General features: G+C 38.1%; 1 protein-coding gene and 1 long non-coding RNA gene across 11 annotated transcripts in view; one reads left to right on the forward strand and one right to left on the reverse strand.

Moving 5' to 3' along the window:
* Positions 1 to 11,980, forward strand: part of NRXN3 (neurexin 3) — a 906,050-nt gene extending 894,070 nt beyond the window's left edge. For 4 of the 10 annotated variants that reach the window (XM_063399086.1, XM_063399087.1, XM_063399095.1 and 1 more), the window contains one exon: positions 8,385 to 11,980. In XM_063399086.1, the coding sequence (XP_063255156.1) occupies positions 8,385 to 9,310 (926 nt within the window). In that variant the 3' untranslated portion in view covers positions 9,311 to 11,980. The remainder of the gene's footprint in view (positions 1 to 8,384) is intronic. The other 6 variants (XM_063399090.1, XM_063399089.1, XM_063399091.1 and 3 more) reach the window with 2 other exon arrangements.
* A 485-nt stretch (positions 11,981 to 12,465) lies between these two features.
* Positions 12,466 to 24,279, reverse strand: part of LOC134551452 (uncharacterized) — a 62,053-nt gene continuing 50,239 nt past the window's right edge. The window contains exons 2-3 of the long non-coding RNA XR_010080578.1: positions 15,600 to 15,710; positions 12,466 to 15,045 (exon numbers count right to left, since the gene is read on the reverse strand). This is a non-coding gene — a long non-coding RNA (uncharacterized LOC134551452). The remainder of the gene's footprint in view (positions 15,046 to 15,599; positions 15,711 to 24,279) is intronic.

A 24,279-nucleotide genomic window follows, 5' to 3' on the forward strand; every position in this document is an offset into this window, starting at 1 on the left:
CAAACAAAACAAAAGAGTTATGAATTGTTTTCTGCAATTTTTTCCCTCTATTTCTGTCTTTAAATGAGGAACTACTTCACTGGCAGAATCCTACAGCTGTATTTTTGAGATTCTCTAGGGAATCTGAATATAAAAGCAGTCTAATTTGACAGTGGGGACGGGGTGTGCAAATACAATCTTTACATTTGAAACAGTAAATTTGATGTACTCAAGAAATAATTGTCTCAAATTACTGAGACTTCTGATGTCAATTTGATGGACTTCAGAAAAGGTGATTCTTAGAACAAGAAAGCTGTGGGTAGCTACAGATGAAGTTGTTCTAATTCCAATGCATAAAAGTAGTTTCCTTGTTTTTTTTTGTTTTGCTCTCTGGTTATTATTATTACTATTATTATTATTATTATTAGTTTATGTATTTTTACTGCTATTTTTAATAGGGAAAAGTCTTAACTGTTTTTATAATTTGAGAACCTTTAATGAAAGTGTAAATATTAATACTATAATTATTAACTTTTTGTAACTTGCATGTTGAAGAAGTTGCAGCTTAGGGTTTGTGAGATTGTCAATGTTAGAGTTCTGTTCTTTCTTTTTGTTGATGGGCATGAATATGCTCATTTGTTTTTGTATATTGCCCATCCCTTCCTTACAGCCAGAAGCTCTAATGCTGCTAGATCACTCCGTACCGCCCTTACATGGACATGGCAACTGACTTACACATTCACTCCCATCATCTTCATCTCCTGTGTAGTACACTCATAGATTTTTACACTCCCACTCCATCCACCCTAAGCATTTTTTTCTTCCCATAAGTTCCCCTTCACCACCCCTTTCTTTAGCATTGTTAAAATTTTATGTGCAGTCATCCATTCCTTAAAACACACACACACAAAAATTATAGAAAAAAAGAAAATGTTTAAAAAAATATATATCAAATTGACCAAAAAGGCAAAAAAGCAACAAACTTTGCTTTTAAAAAAAATTATATGTGTAGATATGCAAACAAGAAAAAGTAAATTCAATAAATTGTACAGGATTTTTCAACTGCAATATGCTAACAACTTTACATAAGATAAAAAAATACAACCAAAAACAGCAGAAAAAAAAAAAGTTCAAATTTGTTAAGGTGCAAGATTTTTTTCTTTTCATGTTATGTGGTGTGGATGTATGTGTTGTTGCCTCCCTGTATCGCCCTTTGTTGTAAAACAAATATATTTAAAAAGAAATAATAAACATTTTGCTAAAAAAGTTTTTAAGAAACAACGCAAAAAAACCGCAAGTTACAAGAATGTGGCAATGCTATTTGTCCAAGAGCATTCTTACACAACTTTCTTTTGTAAATTTTTCCTTTCATGCCAAAAAACATGCGGGCAATTTGTTGATGTAAGTTGACTGTTATGAAATCAATGTGGTATGCTTTCTAAATATTTTTATGTATTTTTGGTTACCTTTTTTTTAAAGGAAATAATGTTTTTGATTTTCATAATTTTTTCAGTTCTCATAGGTTTTGATCTTTCTTTTGCTGATAAAGTGAATTACTTGTTCTGTTTTTTCCTTTCTCTGACCTTGTTGCTGTGGCATTTTTATTTTCTAGTGTATGGTTTTGTTTTAGGAAACTATATATATAAGTTTATTTATTTTTAATCAGTTTGTATTTGCCTTTATGTTATGTGCTCTTTGTATATTGTCGATTGCCATATTGTACTGTGCATAGGATGGGGTGAAGGAGTCTGAGGCAGTTTGGTTCTGTTCATTCTCAGTCCCCCTCTAGAAGCTTTCTTTCCCTTTCCCCACACAAACCACCAGTAATGTTACTTCTTTTCATGCTACTTAGATTGGATTTAACCTGGTGCTGTAGCCTTCATGTCAAGTCAAAATTTATGGGAATTCCTTAGAATTTTGGTAGCTCCCGGGGTTTTCCTACCGCAGCTCTACACCATTCATACTTTATTCCCTTGAGGCTACTCTATTTCTATCAAATGTTTTCATTGCTGATTATGTGCCTGATGTCCAGTCTAAATGATACTCTCAAGTGTACTCTTACCAGGTTAGTGCACCCACCATATTCGTATCAGACTTGATAGCATCATCCACAAATGATGCAGACAGATCCTGAACCTCTAATATTCCCTTACTACTAAAGAGGCTTGCATTAGTTTCTTCAAAAAGCAGTGACTAAAAGTAAGAGAAAGCTGTACTTCTTTATAAGTACATATGTTTTCACCATTTCTGCATATTAATGCTGTGCTCAGCGGGTTTATTAGGTTCAACCATCAAGTCCCTGGGACAGACAACTAATACTGAAAACACAAATAATTGTACTGAATAGGAAGCTATCACCAGGTAATCAGAAAATTTTAACATAGTGGTGGGAGATAGAAGAGGGCATGCCTCAATTGGTTCAGAGAAGCTCAGTGTCCGGGCACCAAAAGACTTGGGTTTGCTATAGAATTTTACTTCTAGACATGATGTCAGGACCTCTCTGGAAGGTTCTGTTTCACTGAAACTCTGCAAAGGAGACCAACAATTTACATCAGTAACAGCCCAGCATTAACCTGGGATTCATGACCTCTCAAACTCTGTACCTTCCTGTTGCTCATGAGCCATCTGTGGGGAAACACTGCATTTACTGGTGTCTTTTAATATAATTAGAGGAGGGGCTGAGGAAATGCTTTTCAACCAGCTCCACCATAAATACATACTTTGAGGACTACATAGTCTCTGAAATGAAAAGGGAACATCTGAGTTAACGAGTTGCAGTATTCCATCATGGAAATCATGTTTTTCTCTCTACTAATCTCTGTCAGTTGCAATTAATTCAGACTGCAAGAGTAGAAAATATTGAGAATGTTCACATACTAGGTTTTGTGTTAGCATCATCTTTCCTTTGAATCAGAGACTATATTCTGAATAATTTCCTCTTTTTATCCTCAGAGGACTCAAAGCAGAATTAACTAAATACCATTAGAATGAAATTTATGAACTCAGTCTTTTAATAAGGAATTATTGTGTTGATACAGAGGGGGAAAAGGTAAGGAATTATTTCTCTGGCAAGTATTTCATATTAAAAATGGAGTCAAACTTCAGAGAAGCATCAAAAGAATAGAATGAAAATTGCAAACTTTGGATGCAGAATTTCAAGTACCTGCAGGAGTGGATGAATCGTGCAGCCTTTATGGATGACGTTTTAAAGCTCCTCAGTTGCAGCTGGAAAAGAGAGAGACTGTGAGGTGTGCTCCTTATCATCACCAGGAGAAGATGAATCTTTCAGGCTTCCTTTTTGTGTGCCTTTTGTCCTGTATCAGTTTGATGCCTGAAATTCCACTGAAGTAGTTGTGGCTCCAAAGAAGAAAACCAGCGGCTGCTAGTTTTTCATGGTCTTTTATTTATCATATTTTTTGGTGCCCTCTGCATTCCTGGCTTGCCCACACCATCCTCACAGTTCATAAGGCTTCTATTAAATTTTAAACACTCTGTCTTTTCCAGTGGCAGAGGACTCTGACTGGAGCTCAGCTCCAGAGGTATGAATTATATATCTATAAATACGCTTATAAAGCAAAAAGCAGGGCAGCTCCAAGGCTTAAATAGACCATTTATATCCCCAGTGCTCTTGGTAGTTTAAAGAACAGCACAGCTCCATGAAAGTAGTATATGTATTAGATTAAAAGGCTATTTTTTAATTAATATATGCACACTTTCTGGAATGAGAAGGCCAAGCAAACCACTGGGCTATCTGGTGTAATGTTTCCCACCCCACAGACTTCAGTTCTCTCAGAGCTCCTTCCAGTTTGGTGTTAAGTTTTTTGCATTTTTTTGTTGGTGTTTTTTTTTTTTTCATCTACACTGTTGATGAGCAAATAAGTTTTGCATCTATGTCACTGCAGAGGAGACAATTTTATCTATTTTGTTTAGTTCTTTGGCATTGTGCTGTCAAGAGGAGCTTTTTAAAATTATATATTTCTATTCAAGAACATCTATTCCCTGCTTAGGGGAGAAAGCACAAAGTAGGTGAAAAATAATTCTGGAAAATCCTTGTGAAATCTTTGGATTGCTAAAGTAATCCTGAACTCACAGCATACCAGTGAACACCTCTAACAGCCAACAGAACAAAAAAGGGGAAAAAAACCCTATAAGTACCAGGAAACAGCCTATATAATTCACAAGCAGAATCTGAGTCTTACATGAATATTTGTTATATTTGTTTGAAAGCAAAGCCATAGCCCAAACTGGGTTGGCAAGCTTGCTTTTTTTTTTCTTTTTTTTTTTTTTTCATAGCACAGAGCAATTTGGAAATTGAACCTGTAAGTTTTATTCAAGGCTGCAAAGCATTAATTTTGCAATTGAAAAATGGGTAGACACTGTGAGAAGAAAACTTGACAAACATAAAACCTCTCTCAAACATATTTCCCTTCGAAATTGTCATGTAAGGGGCTCCTCTTTGGCTTTTTCTAGAGGCCTAAATCTATAAAACATTTGCCTTCCACAGCAAATCGTTCAGGATCTAAAACCTGCATAAGCTATTCTTCATAACCAAGTGGCTGTCTAGTTTTTTAAATCTTTTAGTGTTTACTTTTAAACTGACATGAGGCCTGGGCGAGAGGCACCACTGCTCCACCATCGAAGGGCGCCTGGCTCCAGGCAGCATCCTGCACCCTCAGCCCTTTTTCTGTGGAAGGTGCTTCCCCCTGCACACACTCATAACCTGCTGGTCATCAGACTCCCTCTCGTGTCTCTTACATGTGGAAATTTACTGCCACGTACAGACTTGTTTGCAGGTATGATATGAAAGTTTGCAGTTGCTCCATAGATATTGGTGATCGTATTGCTCACATTTTCCTGGGAACTTTTCAGGATTTACTTTCCCTGTTATCCTTAAATAACACATCGCTCTTAGACTGAGTGGCATTTTTATCATGCCATTTTTAAGGATGTTTTTATTCCTCTATAAATCATATACCCCAGGAAGTATTCATTGTGCTTGCATGCTGTTAGACCTACAGCTTCAAGTTTGCTGTGAGTTTTGCATAGGTGCCTAACAACGCAATAAAAGAGAAGCCAGATTTTATACCTAGAGTGCTTTTTCTGACTTACTGTCACACAGCTTTTTTGGTCTCAGTTTCTTCTGTTACAGACAATAAAAAAATTAAAAATCAAAACATTATTACCACCCTTGCATCTACCTGATACCCCACAAAAGTAAATGTAACAAATTAACTCCTTGATGGAGAAGTGATTCCTAATTAAGGGCCTTAAATAGTCTCTTTATTTCTTGAGTATATAGGTAACCATAGTGTGGATCACTGGACAATTTGGAATAAAAACTAGTGACAAGATTAAATAATTGTATCAAAATTAATCCAGTGCTCCTGGTATGAAAGTTATTTCTCTCCTCACACACATTGAGAGATAAAAGCTTTGTAAAATTTAGTCCTGATTCTGTTTTATTGCCTTCCATCCAACAGACTTGCTGGCATCGAAAAGCTCCGATATTTTCTCCATCACTTACGTAAAACCCCACTTATCATAGCAAGTCTATTAACTTTACTTAGTATTTCAAGACAGCTGTGATCATTTTTATGGTTCCAGTAGTCTTGATCAGTATCTCAAGTCCTCAATAGTAACAAAAACTAAATAACTATGACCTAGTTTTAAATGCAAAGTTACCAAGGCAAAAGGAAGGTCTTCATATTAAATGTAAAATATGTCTGATTCCTTCCAGAAAATTAATCATTAACAGGACCGAAATAACTTCTCTTTGGACAAAAACTACCCAGAATATTGCTCCAATGGGTGGCAGATCAACTACATACTGATGCTGTAGGGCAGTATAATAGCTTTTAAGAATAAAGGCATTTCAGGGTTCCAGACAAGTAATTAAAAGCTGACAAACCTTTTTTTCTAGTTGAGTGTCACAGATAATGAAAGAAAATCACAGATGAGTATTGCAATTGAATAGCGAAACACTGATCTTAAAAAACTGTTCAAAGGGACGCTATCTATCTCTGACTTTCTGGAACTTGAATTCCAGACTCACGCAATTTGATGCAATCCTCACTTAAATACTGTTATTTTTATTCATGTCTTTACCAAGCTCACAGACAATCTTTCCCCTGCAAGCCATACTCTGAGTTCATCCTGAGACCACCTGTTTGCATAGATTATAGATGCTGTACTCAAGCCATGGGCAGGCCTTCTGGACATATATAAATCATATTACATGCTCTAGTTTCTACATTGCTCAGAAAACAGCTCAGATGCATGAGCACAAAATGCAGTGTAGCCATTTGGCAGACTACACTTCAGGCTTTTTTACATAATTTTTTTGAAAGCATGTAGTTTAGAGACATTGATACTTATTTCTTCATTCTCTCTGCAGTAACAAAAGAGATATATGAACATACTGAGGAAGCTCAGAAAACTAAAGAATATGTTAAGATACAAATGTTAAGATACAAATGCTTTGTATCTTAACTTAAAACTAGTTTTGCATGAAGGTATGCAAAGTACCGCATTCCTTATTTTGGCATAATTTCTACCCTGGTACCTCTGAGAGAATTCCAACTGTTTCACTTGATTAAACTGTGTCACCACTTAGTTTCCCATTAAGGAAAAGAATAAGCCATATTGCTGTTCCAGCTATCTAGATATAATCATACTGTTAAATACCTTTTTCAGTATATTTCTATCTTCAAAGTGCAATTTGTTCAAATATACTGCTCTCCAAATACATTTAGAAGGTATTTTGATTTTAGACCATATTCCTTATAGGCGTTCCGTGAACATTAGCGGCAGAATTCAATGGGAAACAAGTGCATGTAATATATAGGGTAGATTTGAGAGAGTAGAATTTTTGACCCTGATGTATTCAGCATTGTAACAATGCCTAACTGTTCATTCACAGTTATTAATACAAAACTAAACCTCAGAATTATTTCTTTAGAAAGTATAATTCCTTTTGTACATTCTCCTTAAGCAATGGTGAGTATAAATCAAAATTACCTAGGGAAAATTTATACACAAACTTTCAAAAACAATATAGTTCACTCTAAAAAAAATTGTGGATGACCTGTATGTCAGCAGAAGACTGTATCATCAGAACTAAATTAATAAGATTCCATACTTTTTTTTTTTTAGTCCACAATATAAAACAGTGAAATATTAACTACCATAGACTCAAAAGTAGAGGTGCAGTCACATTATAATACAGAGACAACATCGGGCTATTACCCTAAAAGTAGCAGTATTGCTGCTCAGGATCCAAATCATAAAAATGATGCACTGATTTTCTTGTTTCATTTGCAGCTTATATTGTTGTAAGGTAAAAGTGTCACATCTATATCTTTCTTGTTCTGCTTGAAGAGGAGACCATAAGTCCACCTTGTTTTCAGCCCTCTGTAGGCAGGTAACCATACTGTTAGAAATCAGTAGCACTGACTGCAGCTGTCTGCCTGACAAGAAGAAACAGCAGGTGTGAAGACAACTTCTGCAGTGCATTCCTGGGCTCAAGTGCTAACTTGGTTCATCAAAATCCTTATTTAGTTTGTTGGTTTTTTTTGTCAATCACAATAAAATCTATCTTAATTTTAAGTCAAATTATAGTAAATGAACATGAAGAAGAATGGAAGATGAAGATAACATGGCACTAGTAGCCTCAAGAGATGCAAGGAAAGGGACATTCCTAGTGTCAAACAGAATGCTAAAGAAAGATTAAAAAGAGATCCACATTGGCTAGAGCTCTGTACCTTCATGGACCCAGTAAGTACTTGGTTCGCATTCCATCCCTCACTTCCATGAACCTTCCCACAATTTAAAAGCCAGACAATGATCAAGAAGAAATGGAAGAATGGAAGACACCTTAGGGAAAAGGACTTACATACTGCTACAGAGGGTGAGCATATTAGAATGGCAGAGAAGAATGGCACTGTTATTTTAAATGAAAATAATCAGAAGAGAAAAAACGGGCAAGATGAGTAGTGGAAAATATATCTGGGAGAACACTGGTCTATGGCAGCTTAAGTAATTAATTTGTCTTCTAACCAAATGCTTGAAAAAGATCAATACCAAAAATTGATGACCACAGAGTCACTTGAGAGTATCTCCAAAATACAAAAAAATTTGGTCTGCAAAAGCTCAGGGTATTTCACTGTACATACCTAGCATAGGTAGGAAATGGAACATGCGCTTTACCAATGTCCGAGCAGGGTGGGAGGGAACAATGAAAGGCAGCCCCAGGAGAGTATGTTGGCAGTGTAGCTAGAGAGAGAAAGCTGATCCCTGACACCTTTTCATAATGCCCAGATCCTCTCTCACCCTTAAGGAAACTGAAAACGGTGCATTGTGTCATTAAAATGTACTAATCTTCTTTTTTTTTCTCTTTTCCATCCCAGGAGGTGAATTAGTTATCCCTCTACTTGTAGAAGACCCTTTAGATATCCCTCCTATTGCTACTCGTGCACCTTTCATTACACTTCCCCCTACCTTTCGCCCCCTCCTCACCATTATTGAGACCACCAAAGATTCCCTGTCCATGACCTCTGAGGCGGGGTTACCTTGCTTGTCGGACCAAGGCAGCGATGGTTGTGATGATGATGGCTTGGTGATATCTGGGTATGGCTCAGGGGAAACCTTTGACTCTAACCTACCCCCTACTGATGATGAAGATTTTTACACCACCTTCTCCTTGGTAACAGATAAGAGTCTTTCCACTTCAATCTTCGAAGGTGGCTACAAAGCACACGCACCCAAGTGGGAATCCAAGGACTTTAGACCTAACAAAGTCTCCGAAACTGGTAGGACTACTACCACGTCTTTGTCCCCTGAGCTGATCCGCTCCACAGCTTCGTCCTCGACTGTGATGGTTCCCAAATTGCCAGCCGGCAAAATGAATAACCGTGAGCTCAAACCCCAGCCTGACATAGTCTTGCTTCCGTTGCCCACTGCCTATGAGCTAGACAGCACAAAGCTGAAGAGCCCGCTAATCACTTCCCCCATGTTCCGTAATGTGCCCACAGCAAACCCCACGGAGCCGGGAATCAGACGGGTTCCGGGGGCCTCAGAGGTGGTCCGTGAGTCGAGCAGCACAACGGGGATGGTCGTCGGCATTGTGGCTGCTGCCGCCCTCTGCATCCTCATCCTCCTGTACGCCATGTACAAATACAGGAACAGGGACGAGGGGTCCTATCAGGTGGACGAGACGCGGAACTACATCAGCAACTCGGCCCAGAGCAACGGCACGCTCATGAAGGAGAAGCAGCAGAGCTCAAAGAGCGGCCACAAGAAGCAGAAAAACAAGGACAAAGAGTATTATGTGTAAAAAAGAATAATTATTTATATATAAATATATAAATACTTAATGAGATTTAACTGAGATATCAGAACCATTGCAGCGAATGAGATGATTGGGAGATATCGTTTGTGGGAAAAAAGTATTGGGAAAAAATTTCAGCAGTGACTGTTAATGTCTAAGTCATCACTTGGAGTCAGCAAACTTTGCCCTAATGTATTATAAAGCACACTTAGCGTTCTGGAGATGGCGCGCACAGCTCTGCTCTGTTAGTGAACTTGGACATCTCCAAATCTCCTCCTCCGCTGAACTTTCTGCAAAGGTAGAAGACTTCATGGCTTACTTGTTTCATATCTCCAAGTGAGTCTTTAACAATGTTCGTGATCCTTGACTGTATCAATAATTTTTCAGTTTACTTATTAAAAAAAAAAAAAAAAAAAAAAGAAGGAAAAAAGAAAAAAAATACAAACATTATTAAACAACAAAGAAATATTGAACAAACTGATCTGGCTGTGTCCAGCATACACATAATTTTTCGAGATTGGAGGAGGGGAATAAATGATTTTGGAGATTGTTGTTTTTTTGGTTTGGTTTTGGTTTGTTTCTTGGGTTGTTTTTTGTTTGGTTTCTTCGGTTACTTTTGGGTGAGGGAGGGAAGAGTGGAGTGGAATGGTGTGGGGGGTGACCCAGGACATGACTCGAGAAGAAATCTCGGAAAAAAATCCATAATAAATAAAGAGAGACTATTACCGTATATGAACTCAAAAGCTACCCATGGTGTTTACTCTGCATATCTGGTTGTATTGTCTCTAGAACCCATCATCTTGTAGTAAGTTGTTTGCTAACAATGCAGTGAAAGTGTCTGATGAGTGGTGCTGAGGAAAATTGTCATGGAAAGATGGTTCTCTTGGATCTGGCTCCAGTATTTGCAATTGAACTGAAGAGCAGATGGGTTTGAGTCTGTTCTTATCAGTCATTGGCTTTGAGTATAGCACTCAGTTATGCATTAGACAACCAAAGTACGGTTAATGGGATTCAGAGATTCAGAAAAGAATGCTTAAAGGTTATTAACCATTCTGAGCTGAATATACTGTGCAAAAATAAAGGAGCCTTCCTCTGGGTTCTGGTTCTGTGACATTGAAATGCATGCAAAAAATAATAAAAAATCCATTTAATAAAGAGATCAGAAGGACACCACTGGAGTTCAACTTGTGACAAGACCAATAAATGTCAGAAAAGCTAAACGCTTGTAAAAGAATGCAAATTATGTAGGTTTTTTGACATATAACTGTTTTCATACATAATATTTTAATTTTGTAGTTTGACATTTCAGACAATATTTTAATTTTGTAGTTTGACATCTCTGTCTTTCCATTTGCCCTATTCTCCCTTTTCATTCTCTTTTATATAAAAGAAAATAAGCTGCTGTGACACACAAAAAATAATAAAGAAAAATTAATTTAATAATATAATATATATACACACAGATATATTTATCATGGTGTGCTTGATGGGACGGCTGGAACAGAAGTTCTGTTATGGTCTTAATGAAGAATGAGAATGTTCTTGAAGAACAGAGTAAAAAGAAACAGACAACAAAAGCAAACCTTAAAATGTGAAGGGAGCGTGTGTTTTAGCTTTGTCACAGTGACCTGTGTCAAAAAAAATCTGAAATTTTGTTTACATATTTTACTACTATTTTTTTGCTAGTATAATTTCTATATGGATACCCTGATGGTGTATATACTGTTTTATGGTTAAATTGGGAATGTCTTTAATTTAACTTATTTAATTTGGTTGTTTGGTTTCTACATTTTCCCAGTTATTGGAAAAGGATTATCTTACTGTACAGAACAATGGTGAGGTGGTTTGACGGCCATGCCTACCATGTGCAAAAAAGGAGATGAGGGAGAGAGAGACAGAGAGGGAAACAACAAAAATCAAGACAGGTTGAGAACCCTGGGATATCAGAACTGAAAACTTTTGCTGTATGCGGATGAAAACTAATCAGCTGTTTAGGTTTAGAAATCTACTCTTGCTGGTGTTTATAAGTCGCATGAATATTTGACTTTGAAGAAGTTTCATCAGATACACACACGCACATGGGAACTTAAATTCAAAAAACAGTCTTCTCAAACCTTCAGAGAAGGCTCTTTCATGTTAACAAATATTTTCAGTGCGTGTATGTGTGCGTGTGTGTGGTGCGTGTGCGCGTGTGTGAGGTTGAGCTTTTTTCTTTTTTATTTTTTATACTAAAAAGAAAAAAAAGACAGGTTTTAAAAAGGTATGAAAGCACGATTTTAGATGACTTAACTGGCCGAAACTATATAAAAGTTGATTATATCTTGATGTCTGTAAAAGATTGCTGTTCTTGGAGTCTTGGAGTCTTGTGAAATGATTTCCTGCTTTCTTTCTTCCTTTACTTTTTGCTTTCCTTTTTTAAGTTAAAGGGAAAATATTTACACTTTCCTTTTTTGTGTAAGTTTCTATTGGACAGTTTTTGGGAACATGTGCATTTCTGTATGTGGGCTACTACCATATCCCTGTTGCTTTATGGACAACCTGGAGAATTTTTATTTGAGTTATCGTGATGTTATTGCTTTTTTTTCCTTTCTTTTTCTTCTTCTTTTTGATTCTTTTTCTTTTCTTAGTTGCATTTTGTTTAAAGATATGCTTAGCAATAAAATGTTCTTCCCAAAACCCTGGATGTTGCTGCGTTTTTATTTCTAAAAGACTTCAGGGAAATTCCAGACCTTTAAAGGTAAAAATATTCTATGATGTAAATATCCCCCATCCCCCAGGAGTGTCTAGCCTCCAAATTACAGAATCGTGTTCATGTTTGCATTCTTCTGTTAGTGCAATGAACATTTTTTCTTTCCTTTGCAGGGATATAAATTAAACTTGAGTCTGAACTCTATCTCATACCACTTCCACCACCTCAATTGCATAGTTCTCTTTAATATGGGTTTCAGTTATCTCAGATAAAATCATACCTAGGACATAGACTTAGTACAGCCTTTCTTATGTGCCCCCTTTGAAGTATGTAGCTCTTTCAGTGATGTTTATGGGATTCTGGATTCATCTTTGGCCAGGAGTCTATGTTTGATGTGCTGCAGCAGGTGAATTCTTTTGGTGGTTTAGTTAGATAACCTGATGCAGAAAAATGTTCACATAATTTTATCTAGCTTAGGTCCTCTGAGTTTATCTGTCATCTTCCATGTACTACCTAAGGAACACAGTTTATATATTTTGGGTTCTAGATGCTAATGGATCAGACTTGGTAGATGGTCTGAGTGTTCACTTCTTTCCAGGTAACCCCAACTACAGTACTGAGTGTTCCTTGTTCTACTGGGCATTATAGTTTGATTCTGGCCATCATGGAAAATTGCCAATATCCTGTCTTGTTTAGCAAGTTGTGCAGAACTTCAGTTCACAGTAGTAGTGTGGGGTTTTGACAGATTCAAACTTCCCAAGCTATCTGCCAGGTGTTTTACTTTTTACAGCCTTCTGGAGGTCAGCCAAATGAGTGTTTGACAGCCCTTTCATTTTCAGCTGGGGATGACATCACCTTTTTTTTTCCCATAGGCAGAATCCATAGATCTTTTGAGCAGTGTTTTCCACAGGTTTCATTTACAACCAAATTTGACTTGGGATAAAATGACTGTTCAGGTATTGCCTGTGATTTTCTGCATTGCTTTTGCTCACATTTGCGTAGGCAAGAATATGTATGTGTACATACGTGTGAGGTTCTTTCACTGTTTTCAGTTCTTTTGTGAATCATGTTCTGACAATTTACACATTCCCACATTTGTCAAACCCACAGATTCTGGTATAATGTTCACTTCACTTCATTTCCCCCCCAAAATCATTAAATTCTGAATGATGGCTGGTACCTAATATTTCCCGTTCTGGAGCAATCAGCTGGCATGTGGGAGATATAGAGCTGAACCTAAATATCTCATCTAATATTGCAGAAAATTTCCTTATCACCAAGCAGTTGGTGTTCTGAAAAAATATTTTTTCCTCGGTATTTCTCTCAAAACCTGTTATACTTCATATCACTATGAAATATGTGAAACAAGAAATTTCAACCTGACTTACCCGAACCCTCTGGCTAGAGTCATGGTTTTTCTCATTTTTTCTGTCACCTAATGACCATTTTATTATTTAGACTAAATGAAAATGTCAGAAAGGAGATTTCATTGCTGCCTAAAAGGCTTGGAATTATTCTATGTCTTTGGCTCATCACAGAAACAGAATTGTTGAGATGGAAAGGGACCTCCTGGAGGTCATGTAGTCCAAGCACTACCACCCCAAAGCAGAGTCAACTGCAGCGACTCACCCACGACTATGTCTAATTTTTTTATATCTCCACATGTAAATGCCACGATCTCTCTAGGCAATCTACTCTGTATGAGCACACTCATTGTAAACATTTTTTGTTGTGGTTCCATGACATTTAATTCATTTGTTCTTATTTCTTTTTGCCCTTTTTCCGGATACCACTGAAAGATCCTGGCTCTCTCTTCTGTACAACCTCCCTTCAGGTGTTCATACGTATTAGTAAGATTCCCCACAAGCCTTTGCTTCTTCAGGCTGAGCTGTCCCAGCTCCCTTAGCCTCTCCTTGAACAACATGTGCTCCAATCATTATTCATCCTCAAGTCTCTATCGGACTCACTCCAGCATCTGGAGCAGACACAATTGCCTTATCACCATCACTGAGCTAGGTACGTAGCTCTTTTCAGGGACAACTGCTCCTCTTCCCGCCATCTTCTACTGGTAAACAAAATCCCACCTACTGTGTCACTTTTTGAAGATCCCTCTCTTAGATGCCTAGTTCTGTATTTCCAGAACTGTTCAACATGTCTGTTTAGTGCACAGTTGCAGAGGTTCTTGATTGAGACAAGTCATGAAGATCTGAGCACAAACGGACTTCAGCTTTCCCAGCCCTCGTGTTGCAGAAAAGGACAGGTGAGGAGCAATGTCAGTGCTGGCTCCTTTTCCAGACATTTCTGTCTGTGCTTCTTGTCTGGGAGGGAGGGTGGAAATGCTGATCTCCTCTGCAGTTGCCATGCCAGGCTGTTTTTCTTGCACAAGATGTGAGAACATACTGATCAGACAGTTTGGTAATAATGATCAAAAGACAAATGTCCTTCCTGTCAATTCCATAGTGAAAGTATCTTCATTCATAAGATGGTGATGACTCCCCAGGAATGCAAATACACATGAATTATAATTAATGAATGTGATTTGACACTTAGAGCCAAAGTTAAGCATGTTACTTCTATGGAAGTGCAGTTTTTAATGCTATCAGTCTGTAAGGCATTTGCAAGATAACAAAATTCTGTCAAGGGCCCTATGAGAACATAGTCACATGCAGCTGTTGCCATTTTATAATACACCCTCCATAGCTGCCAAGGCTTGCACTGACTGCCTTGAAGATGTTTCTCATTTGGTAGAACAAATCGCTGCCTTTCCCTTCCCACATGCAAGCGATAACTAAGAAATGGAACAGTAACAAGACTTGCCTTCCAGCTGTCAACCTCGCCGGATCTTCCTGGGTTGGCAGAGATACTAGCATGAGAAGAAAGACTGCTGCCTGCTGTTCAGCTCTCTGGATGGCACTCTGGCTGAGCTCTGAGAGCACATTTGCCTAGGTGGTATTGCAACCAGGGATGTTGTGATGAGTGAAGGAGGTTGGGGTGCAAGGTCTTGGCTGATACTCACTCTGTGTTGGTGAAAGTTTTCTCACCGTAGCAACATCTGTTGGGTTATTTAAGAAAAGAAAAATTAGAATCTTATTTAATTTGGTAAAGCACTGTATAGTAAGCTATCACACTCTTTTTTCTCTTCAGACAATACACACTGCACAGTGCTGTATCTCCTGTCTGCCCCCAAACAGTTCCCAATAACCCCATTTCTCTGGGGTGCCTGTTCATGTTGTCTATCACACATCAGCAAATACGGTGCCATTCAAAGAAAATTTTCAGTACATGTTGGTCTGCAGGGATTTGATGTTTATAATTTTGGGCACATGGATTGCATGAGCGAGGGAAAAGAACACACTCAAGAGATTATGTTGGACTGCATATAGCTGAAGAAAGGCTTAATTTTTAAAGGTATTAAGCTGGCTAATTCTTATTGAAAACAGGGGAAATCAACTAAATAAACACCTTTAAAAATTGAGGCCATTTCAGTGTAGTAGTCAGATAAAGTTAATTAGCTAGTGTTAATTGCTTGGGCTTTTGCAGTACCAAATAGAGTAGGCAAGTGGTGGACAAGGTTCTGCTTTTTCTCACGAGGCTTACATAACTCACCTGCTTTCTGAGTGGGAGTAAAAATGAGAGATGGTTTAGATATGCTGTAAATTGCCTGGAGACAAATCCATTTCAGCATACTAGGATGAAGCTGCATAAACGTGCTGTTTCCTTAAATTCCATTGAAGCAGACCAAAAAAAAAGAAAAAATAACTTTGGTTATTCACGTACCTTGTAAAAACCCAACAGAAGCCCAAACCTGTACTTCTGCCACCAAGCACAGTCTAAAGCCACTCAGCAAGAGTTTTCATCTACCACCATCCCTTTTGTCTGCCTGTTTACTGAATATAAGAAAAGGACAATGTCCACATGGGTCAGAAAAATCCTGAACAAGCAGCTGGAAAAACTTAAGGCATGCTTTTCTTCAATGGCTCTTAAGCTGGGCACTATGCCTAACAGCTTTGGCTGGTGCACATGGAAAATTAAACTCACTGGAAAAGAATTATATATATACATTTAATAATGCTGCCAAAGCCTTTGAAACACTATGAAAAAACTCACTCAACATTTGGATTTCAAGAATACTTACATAAAGTGTTAAAATACAGAACAACAAAACAGGACTGAATCACACCACAGAAACAAAAGTGGAAATGTGAATGCTCTGTAAACCATTTGTAATTGGATCTGCATGACCTCTTTGATGCACATGGTTCTCACAGTTTTCAGTTTTGCAGCCTGGACCAGTAATTTAAAGTTGCTACTACTATCAAGTGATGGTAACAGCAAGTCTTTAGTTATGTGGGGAAAGAGATAAAAGAGAGAATCACTCACAAGGTTATGGGGTCTCCCTTCTGAGGAACAGCTTCCAAGAGCTTTTTGTAGGAACAGGTGAAGACAGAAAAACAGAGCCTGCATGCAGTGCCCAGCCATGCACCTAGTAAAGCAGCAGGTGAGGAACAGGATGCTGATTTCCAAAACCAAGAATACTTAACTGAGCTGCACCAGGGCTAAAACTCTTTATGGAACTTGAATCAGGCCCTTTTGTCCACATGCATCATGCACTGGAGTTTACATATAGTATGCAGGACACTTCCAGTAGGTCTACTTGAATTCTCTAAGTATTTGATCTCTACCACTTCTTCTACATCATATGATTATTCATTTCTGCCTATTCTCTGAATCAAAAACATTTACATCTGTGGTTCCCTCTTGAGCTGATACTAGTGTCTCCCCTGTGCAAGGATGGAAATAAAGACAAATAGATTTGCCTGTGGTTATATAGAAAATCCATGGTTGTAAACAGATTAGCCCTCAAAGCTTCCAGACTCTCCCACTTTACTCATGCCTCCAAAGTACACTGTGGCCCTGCCAGAGGTATAACACGTGCGGTCCTCCCATTAACACTAGCTTCTCCAAATCAAGAGCTGGCTTGATTTGATTTGGCTAAGAAAACTTAGAACAAATGGCGTAAATCCAGGAGCTTCTAAAAAGAGAATAAAACACTTTTAACTAAGAACGAACCATTTAAAAAATGGAAACGTTTACATTTCTAACTGTTTATTTTAAATGTCCTGGATTTATACATACTGGTAAATACACAGGCACATGCATGCATTTGAACATCCAAAGCAGCTTCTAGTCTGTTAATCAAGCCCTTTTCTCCCGTGTGCATTATGAACTTACTTGTTCTTGTGCTGTGCAAGTACTCTGTTCTGGCAGTACTAATCTGCCAGAGTCTAGCTTCACCATCTGCGAGCTCCTGCAGAAAATCACTGCCTGCATCTGTAATATTTTGCTATAAACAACTTTTTACACCAATTACAATGACACCAATGACAACGCAATTTTATTACATGTAATTATAGGAAGTAAGAATAAATACCATACCACAGCCCTCCTGGGTCAGTGAGAGTTGAAGTTGATTGTTATCTCTCACAGTCTGCACTGAAACACATAGTGTTGCCAAGATTTTAGATAACAAAGATATTGTTATCTGGATAAATTGAGTCATAACTCTTACAGACATTCAGAACCTACTGAAACTTCCTTTGAAGCTAATGGCAAAGCTTCCTTATAGTAAACAGAGTGCTCCCTTTCTATAAGTGTCTGAATCGCCCCACGTTTTGCTATAAAAACTATTTGGATTTTTCCTTTTTTACCTTACCTCATGGTGTTCACTGATTTACTTTTTTAAATATTAGCCACATTATGATCATAAAGAATAACAATTATGGTATGCACCATAAAGGCTTGTTTTGTAACAGGGAAAGTTTCTGAAGGACTGTTTCCGCTCCCTCAAAGCCTTTTTAACACAAGGATTGAGAGTATAGTAATTCTCAAGTACCTCAAAGGTTCCTCTGTTCTCCTGATGTTTCTGGGCCCACAAAAACAAAATTCATTTTAAGTGTTCATAATATCAAGATTTCTTCTACAGAAAGAGACCTACAAATAAATTTACAATTCTTATTCTACGAATAAAAAGATTTACAATTCTTTTTTCATAGCTGATTTCACTTCATAGTATTGGTTTCTCATTGACTAATTTGCTCAGCAATGGGAGAAAATAAGCTGCCTATACAGTACGTCTGGGAAAATGTAAGGCAAATCCATCAACAGGACTGTTGCACTTAGCAAAAGCATGGACTCTTGCAGTTAAGATGCACATCCAGGGTGAACATCAGACAATACTGTTTAGCATTAAGATATATTGCAGCTTAAACACTTATTACTGAAGCTAAGAAATGCTTTGTCACTGATCAAAAAAAACGATAAAGGGAAACTATGTGCAAATCTGAAGCCAGGTCCTGATTTCCATACATAAATTAAGGGATAAATACTTCCCTCCTCAAATTTCCTCAAATTCTCAATCAATAGTGTGACCTAATGTATCCCATATACTAAGGATCATTCGTTGCAGTGGCACCAGCTTTGTTGAAGCTAAAATTGTTACACATCCTTGTCAAAAAATATGAAGTAGAACTAGAAATTCTTGTTTATAAAAGCAATTCAAAGCTACCACTAGATGTGAAATATGGATGCAAAATGGTTGTTTTACCCCAATTAGAGTAGTTCCCAGCTAGGTTAATGCTTTTGCTGGTATTTGCATAACAGAGGGAACTCAAATTCCATTTCCAGACCTTGAAGACTCCACAACCCAAATACATGTGTATTATTTTAATGCCATTACATGGCAACATTTGTGCTGAACTCTTAACCCGAGCTTGTTATTTGTGGGGGGGACAATTGGCTTCAGCTTACCTAGCAAGCAACCTTGAGCTGAGTCAAAACCTGGCACCTAATGACCATTCACCCATCTAACCTAGAAAGATTTTGCAAATTAATTGATCAATTAAAAACAAACAAACAAACAAAAACACACACACACACACAAAATCCCACTTACAGAACAATTTCAATTTCCACCTTTATTCAGGGGATTTCTGAGCTACAAGTAATAGTCCTCTTTTCATGTCTGCCACACAGTTAGGCCAGCAGAGCACTAGTACTAGACCAGTAGCAGCAGCACTACACATCTGCACCTCTGACAAGGTCTGTATGTTCATGAAATGCCAGACAGACCTCAAGTGTCTTTAGATGCCAGGACACCAAAAGTAGAGGAGCAAGTGCTGACTTGAAGATTATAAAAAAATTATGGTCACATAACCTGCAGTGGCACTACCCATTTTTTGGAGGTACAATGTGCTCTTGCTCCTACCCTTTCATAAGCATCATTCAGTCTTTAGTAATGACAACAAATTAAATAAGTTTTAGCACTTCACTGCCTAGGATTCACTGTCTCTGCATTTCTAAGCTGTAGCCCTTTGTCTGCAATGCAGGCAACAATGAAGACAGTGCAGCAGCCAGGAGCCAGCCACAAGAACATTGAGCTCAGAGGCTTGTCAAGAGCAGAGATGTGGAAATGCATCCTCCCACACAGTGCAGGACCACATGCACGGCTATTAAAACCAAAATCACAGTGAAACTTTATTGAAGCAGAGGGCATGCCAGTGGGGTAGCATTAGTCCTAAGCACTTCTTTATGACTTGATTTTCCTTTTGTCTTGGCCCTTTCTGGAAATAAAACAAATCCAAATTGAAAGGCTAGTGAAGCAGGGAACTAGCAGACTGTACAAATGAAGTGCTCATCAGTTTTGGGAAGGAGGGGAAAAGGGTCTGAAACTGTCTAAACCACAGAGTAAACATGGATATGTGAGCTTTATGCTAAGAACATTTCTATTTCTGTGCAGTTATCTCTTACTGCCAGAATAGCCCTAAGGATTAAGATGGTTTATTGGGATCAAATGCCTTACAGATTATTATAGTGCTGACTGTTTATTCGTTCACATTAAAATACAGATCTACACTTATATCCCTGTATGTGCATCTCTCAATCACAAATTATTTTCATTCCCTAAATGGGCCAGCCCAGATTCCTAGACTATCCTATTTTCCATACCCAAGATAAATCTCCAAAGACATCTTGATAGGCCTATGTAGGTAGGCTATGCCTTAAAAAACCCTGTCAGCACTCAGATCTCAGCACTTGCTGACAGTGATTAACACAAAACTTCTTCTTTATGTTTTTTAGGCAATGAATGAGTTAGAGGCTGAATCATCTCATGGTTAAAGTAGCTGAGGGTTGGGAGGGAAGGAAATCTGGAGTCTGGAACATACTTTTCTGCAGGTATGTCAACTGTCCTTTTAGAAGTATAAGACTTTGAGGCCATTTAATTTGTCTGCTGTATAAAATAGGAGTCTTTTAACAAAAGGATGGGGAAAAAATACAAACCAACATTTGCTGTCAACAGATAAATTTCCCTTTAAAACAGAGCTAAGGTTCTGCCATCTCACCTGGCTTCAGCCATTTCTATGTTCTTCCTAAGCCTGATGTGCAGAGCCAGGCATCCCCCACAACCAGATACCTTACAGAGCCCAGACTGGTCAGTGTGGCCTGAATTCAGATGAACTGACACTGTTTTGTCCTGTCCTGTCCGTGAAAAGAGCCCAGCTCCATCTCCTTTACACCCTCCCTTTTGTATTTATGTACATTGATGAGAACAGGGCTAGACCCAGCACTGACCCACAGGATTCCCCCACTGCTGGCCCTTAGCCTCTAAGGAGATGTCACAGCACTGGCCACCATCCTCTAGGTACAGCTGTTAAGCCAGTGTTCAACCCACCTCACTGTCTGCTTATCAAGCCCACAGCTTCAAAGCCAGTGTTTTAGCTGCCTTACATGTGGGAATGCCACTCATGGTGCCCAATTATTGCACAGGTGCCTAATGGTTCCCATGTTTAGGAAGCTGTTGACATGGTTTTATTGATGACCTGTTGCTCTGCTGTCTGGTCTTTATTCCCTGGATTGTTCTGCGTTTTATCCAGAAACTGTATGATGGTAGAGACTTCTGTGGGTCAGGAATTGGAAATTAGCTTCTCTCACAGATATTTTAGTAGCCTCAGATTTTTTTTTCTTTTTTCTTTTTTTTCTTTTTTCTTTTTTTTTTCTCCACATTTTTCATTTTTACAAAACAAAGCTCCACTTGCATAGTCAGCAGCACAGTGATTCGAGTCTGGGATTCTGAGTTTCCATGTATCCCTCAAGCAAGAGAGACTTCAGCATTCTGCTAAATCATAAGTTAATCTCTGCAGGGTTTGCCTTGGTGCTTGAGTATTTTATCTAGAAATCAGGAGACTCGTGTTGAAATTAACTTAATAACTCAAGAATCTTAAGTTTGCATAAGTCAATAAGCACAGGCAGAAAGAAAACACCTCATTCCTGCCTGAAGCCAAGAAAAACCATGTGCCTGCCTGGAGCCATGGTATCCAAGTAAGAGGGTAATGATGCATACTGTAAGCCATGTAAACTGATCTGCCCTGGTACACCCCACCCAGGACCCCAGCACCTGTTTGACATAACAGCCCTGTGAATGTTGGCGTGGGCTGTTTATTTGCATCTCCATGTAAGATATAGGCAAGGGTTCGGGATAATTACTAAATCCAGCCTGAATGTGCTTCAGATGCTAGAAAAGCACAAGGTAGTCTCACAGGTTTTCCATCATATCAAATATGAGCTGAGAAACAAGCAAGGTTCCTGACAGCTAAAGGCCCAGAGGTGGGCTCACAGCAGCAGGCTGAATTAGTGGCCTTTTACTCCAGACGTCACCCAAAACGAGTTTGGTGTGAAGCTTTTCTAAGTAATACCTGACAGTTGGATGCAGAAAAGTAGGAAGCCTTCCAAGTGAAGTACCCGAGGTGATTAGGGAAAAAATGTAATTTGTGCAAAGATAATTTAGTCAAGGCACTGAGTGAAATAGTTCTGCCGTTCACAAATGTGCCTTCAGAATGTTAATAGATGTTTTTGTCTGGGTCTCAAGTCTCAGGCAAAGACAGTGAACTTTAACGATGTAATAGAGAGCTGTTTGGGGGGAGGGGGATGGGTTCACTCCTTTTGTTTTCTTTCACACGTACTGCAGACTGCAGAATCGACACATGACACTAACACCACATTTCTCCAGGCTGCTGAAGGGATCAAGGCGCCTTATGAAGCGCATCAAGTCACCTGGGACAAATTTTTTGTGATCAAGTGCTGTTTCAGGGTTTCTCAACCTTAGAATAATAATAACCAGGTTATTAATATTCACCTAATTTAAATCACATGTGTCTCTTGAACATCACAGAGAGTAAACTGGGACCCGTACAGAGTGCCCTCTTGCAGGTGACGTGTTTGTGACACAGGGCACTGCCCACTGCAACTGAGCTGAGATCCACTAAGGCACACCTCCCAAGTATATGAAGCATAAAAAGCATATGAAGACTTTCTCAGTGCTCTTGGTTTAGCTCTGACTTTGTCAAAGTCTTCTATTAAAGAATATTTTGATGAATAAATATTCTTCAGTAATATAACGCCTCTGTAAAAGTATTCTGCAAGTATACAAGCAACTACACATCACGTTGTCTGATCTGATTACACTTACCAACCCCACAGAAAGAACAGTCTTTTTTAGTGTTTTTAGCAGAAACTGGACACAGATGCTCAAATTTTGTTTTCTGCTTTTGAGGTAGGCATCTCAAACCTCACAAAAGAGGAATCTTTTTGAACAGACAAGTTTGATATCAGGCTTCAAATTTCAGTTTACAAATATGGACTGCACCAGGAAATTATAGCAAGAAATTTTAAGAGTAACAATGAAGGTCTGACATTAAAAAACAAAAGTCAAATTCATAAAGTTGAGTCCCAAAGGTTAGGATGTCGATCATCATCTGCAGGTAGAAATCACAATGGATGTAATCCACTTTAAAATCTCAAAGTGTTTGAGAAAAGATGTTAGAATCATGAGTTTTTCATCTCACATATGAGGAAGCAGTGACATTAAAAAAATGGGCTTTGTGCATTCTTGCAGTTAGATAACATCAGAAGCCAGTCTAGACCCAAATCTGTGATCCACAGATTTTGTCCATATGCTTTACTCCTAGATAAATGTCATATTCATTTCTTATTTACTTGTAATAAGCAGATGCTGTTATTCCAAAATTAATAAGAAGTTTATTAACCTAATTCAGAGGAAGGCAGAGATTTAACCAGGAAGAGCTGTTCATAATTAAAGGTACACTTTAATACATATATCTTATTACTTCTGAATTGATCATCAAAGGATCTGCAACCTCGTCCATAAGACAAATCAAAAATTACTGAAAGAAAGGAGTCAGGAAATAATTATTAATAAAACCAAGTTTAAAAGGCTCCCAAGGTTTTCGTAGGCTTTTTATGAACTAAAAGACAGATAAAACAGATCTCAAAATCATTCACCATTAGATATTCAGCCTACTTCAAGACTGTTTTACTAGGATTAGGAGGTACTGCAAATTCTAAAGCTGCTACTTTGGCTCCTGTGATTTATTAGGCACCCATAGTTTTTAGGGGTTAGGATGCAGCTGCAAGGCAATGACTCAATGCAAATTGAAAAGCTCATGTCATACTCATCAAATTAGTGCTGTTCAATGCAACATTAACTTCTTGAAACCACCATGATAGCTCATTTTAACAGACAGGTACACTCTGCATCTCCACAGATCTCTTTTATGCTGGGAATTCAGGAAGGGGGTCACAAATGGCTCTTTCTGGCAGCCCCAGCCCTTACCTGGGAGCCCTGCACTCCCAGGGTATTCCTGGGATGCCACACACCTCCTCCTGCACTGCAGAAAGGTTGAGCCAGCACCAGGGGAAAGCACAATCAGGCTCTGTGTTGGCAAGTCACCTAAAATGGCTCGTTAATTAGTTCTCTTCTTCTAACTGCTAATTTAAAAAATATTAAATTATAACAGATGATGTATGCTTCTCCATTAAAACTTTTTAAATTGGTTAACTTTGTTTTTACATTATACTATCACCAGACCCTAAGAACTATTCAACATTAACTCTTCTAAAGCCTTGGAAAACACAGAAATTATCAAATTATTGCAGGAAACAGGGCAGATCTGCAGAATAACATAAGTTTAACATTTTCAATTAATAAACTTGGGCATGACCAAGACAAAGAAAAAACACTTTGCAAAAATTAGGTTATAATTTAATATAAATATGTAATTTGTATAGAGACAATAATTATATATTATTTATCAATATATTTATAGTAAATAATAAGTCAAATTAAACTTCTTGCAAAACCAAACTTTGTGTCATGCTTATACTTCTAAATATTGATATTAGCAAAAGTATTAGTAAAAATTCTTATTATTAC

This window comes from Prinia subflava, chromosome 5 (assembly GCF_021018805.1).
Source record: "Prinia subflava isolate CZ2003 ecotype Zambia chromosome 5, Cam_Psub_1.2, whole genome shotgun sequence".
NCBI classification, from domain to species: Eukaryota; Metazoa; Chordata; class Aves; order Passeriformes; family Cisticolidae; genus Prinia; species Prinia subflava.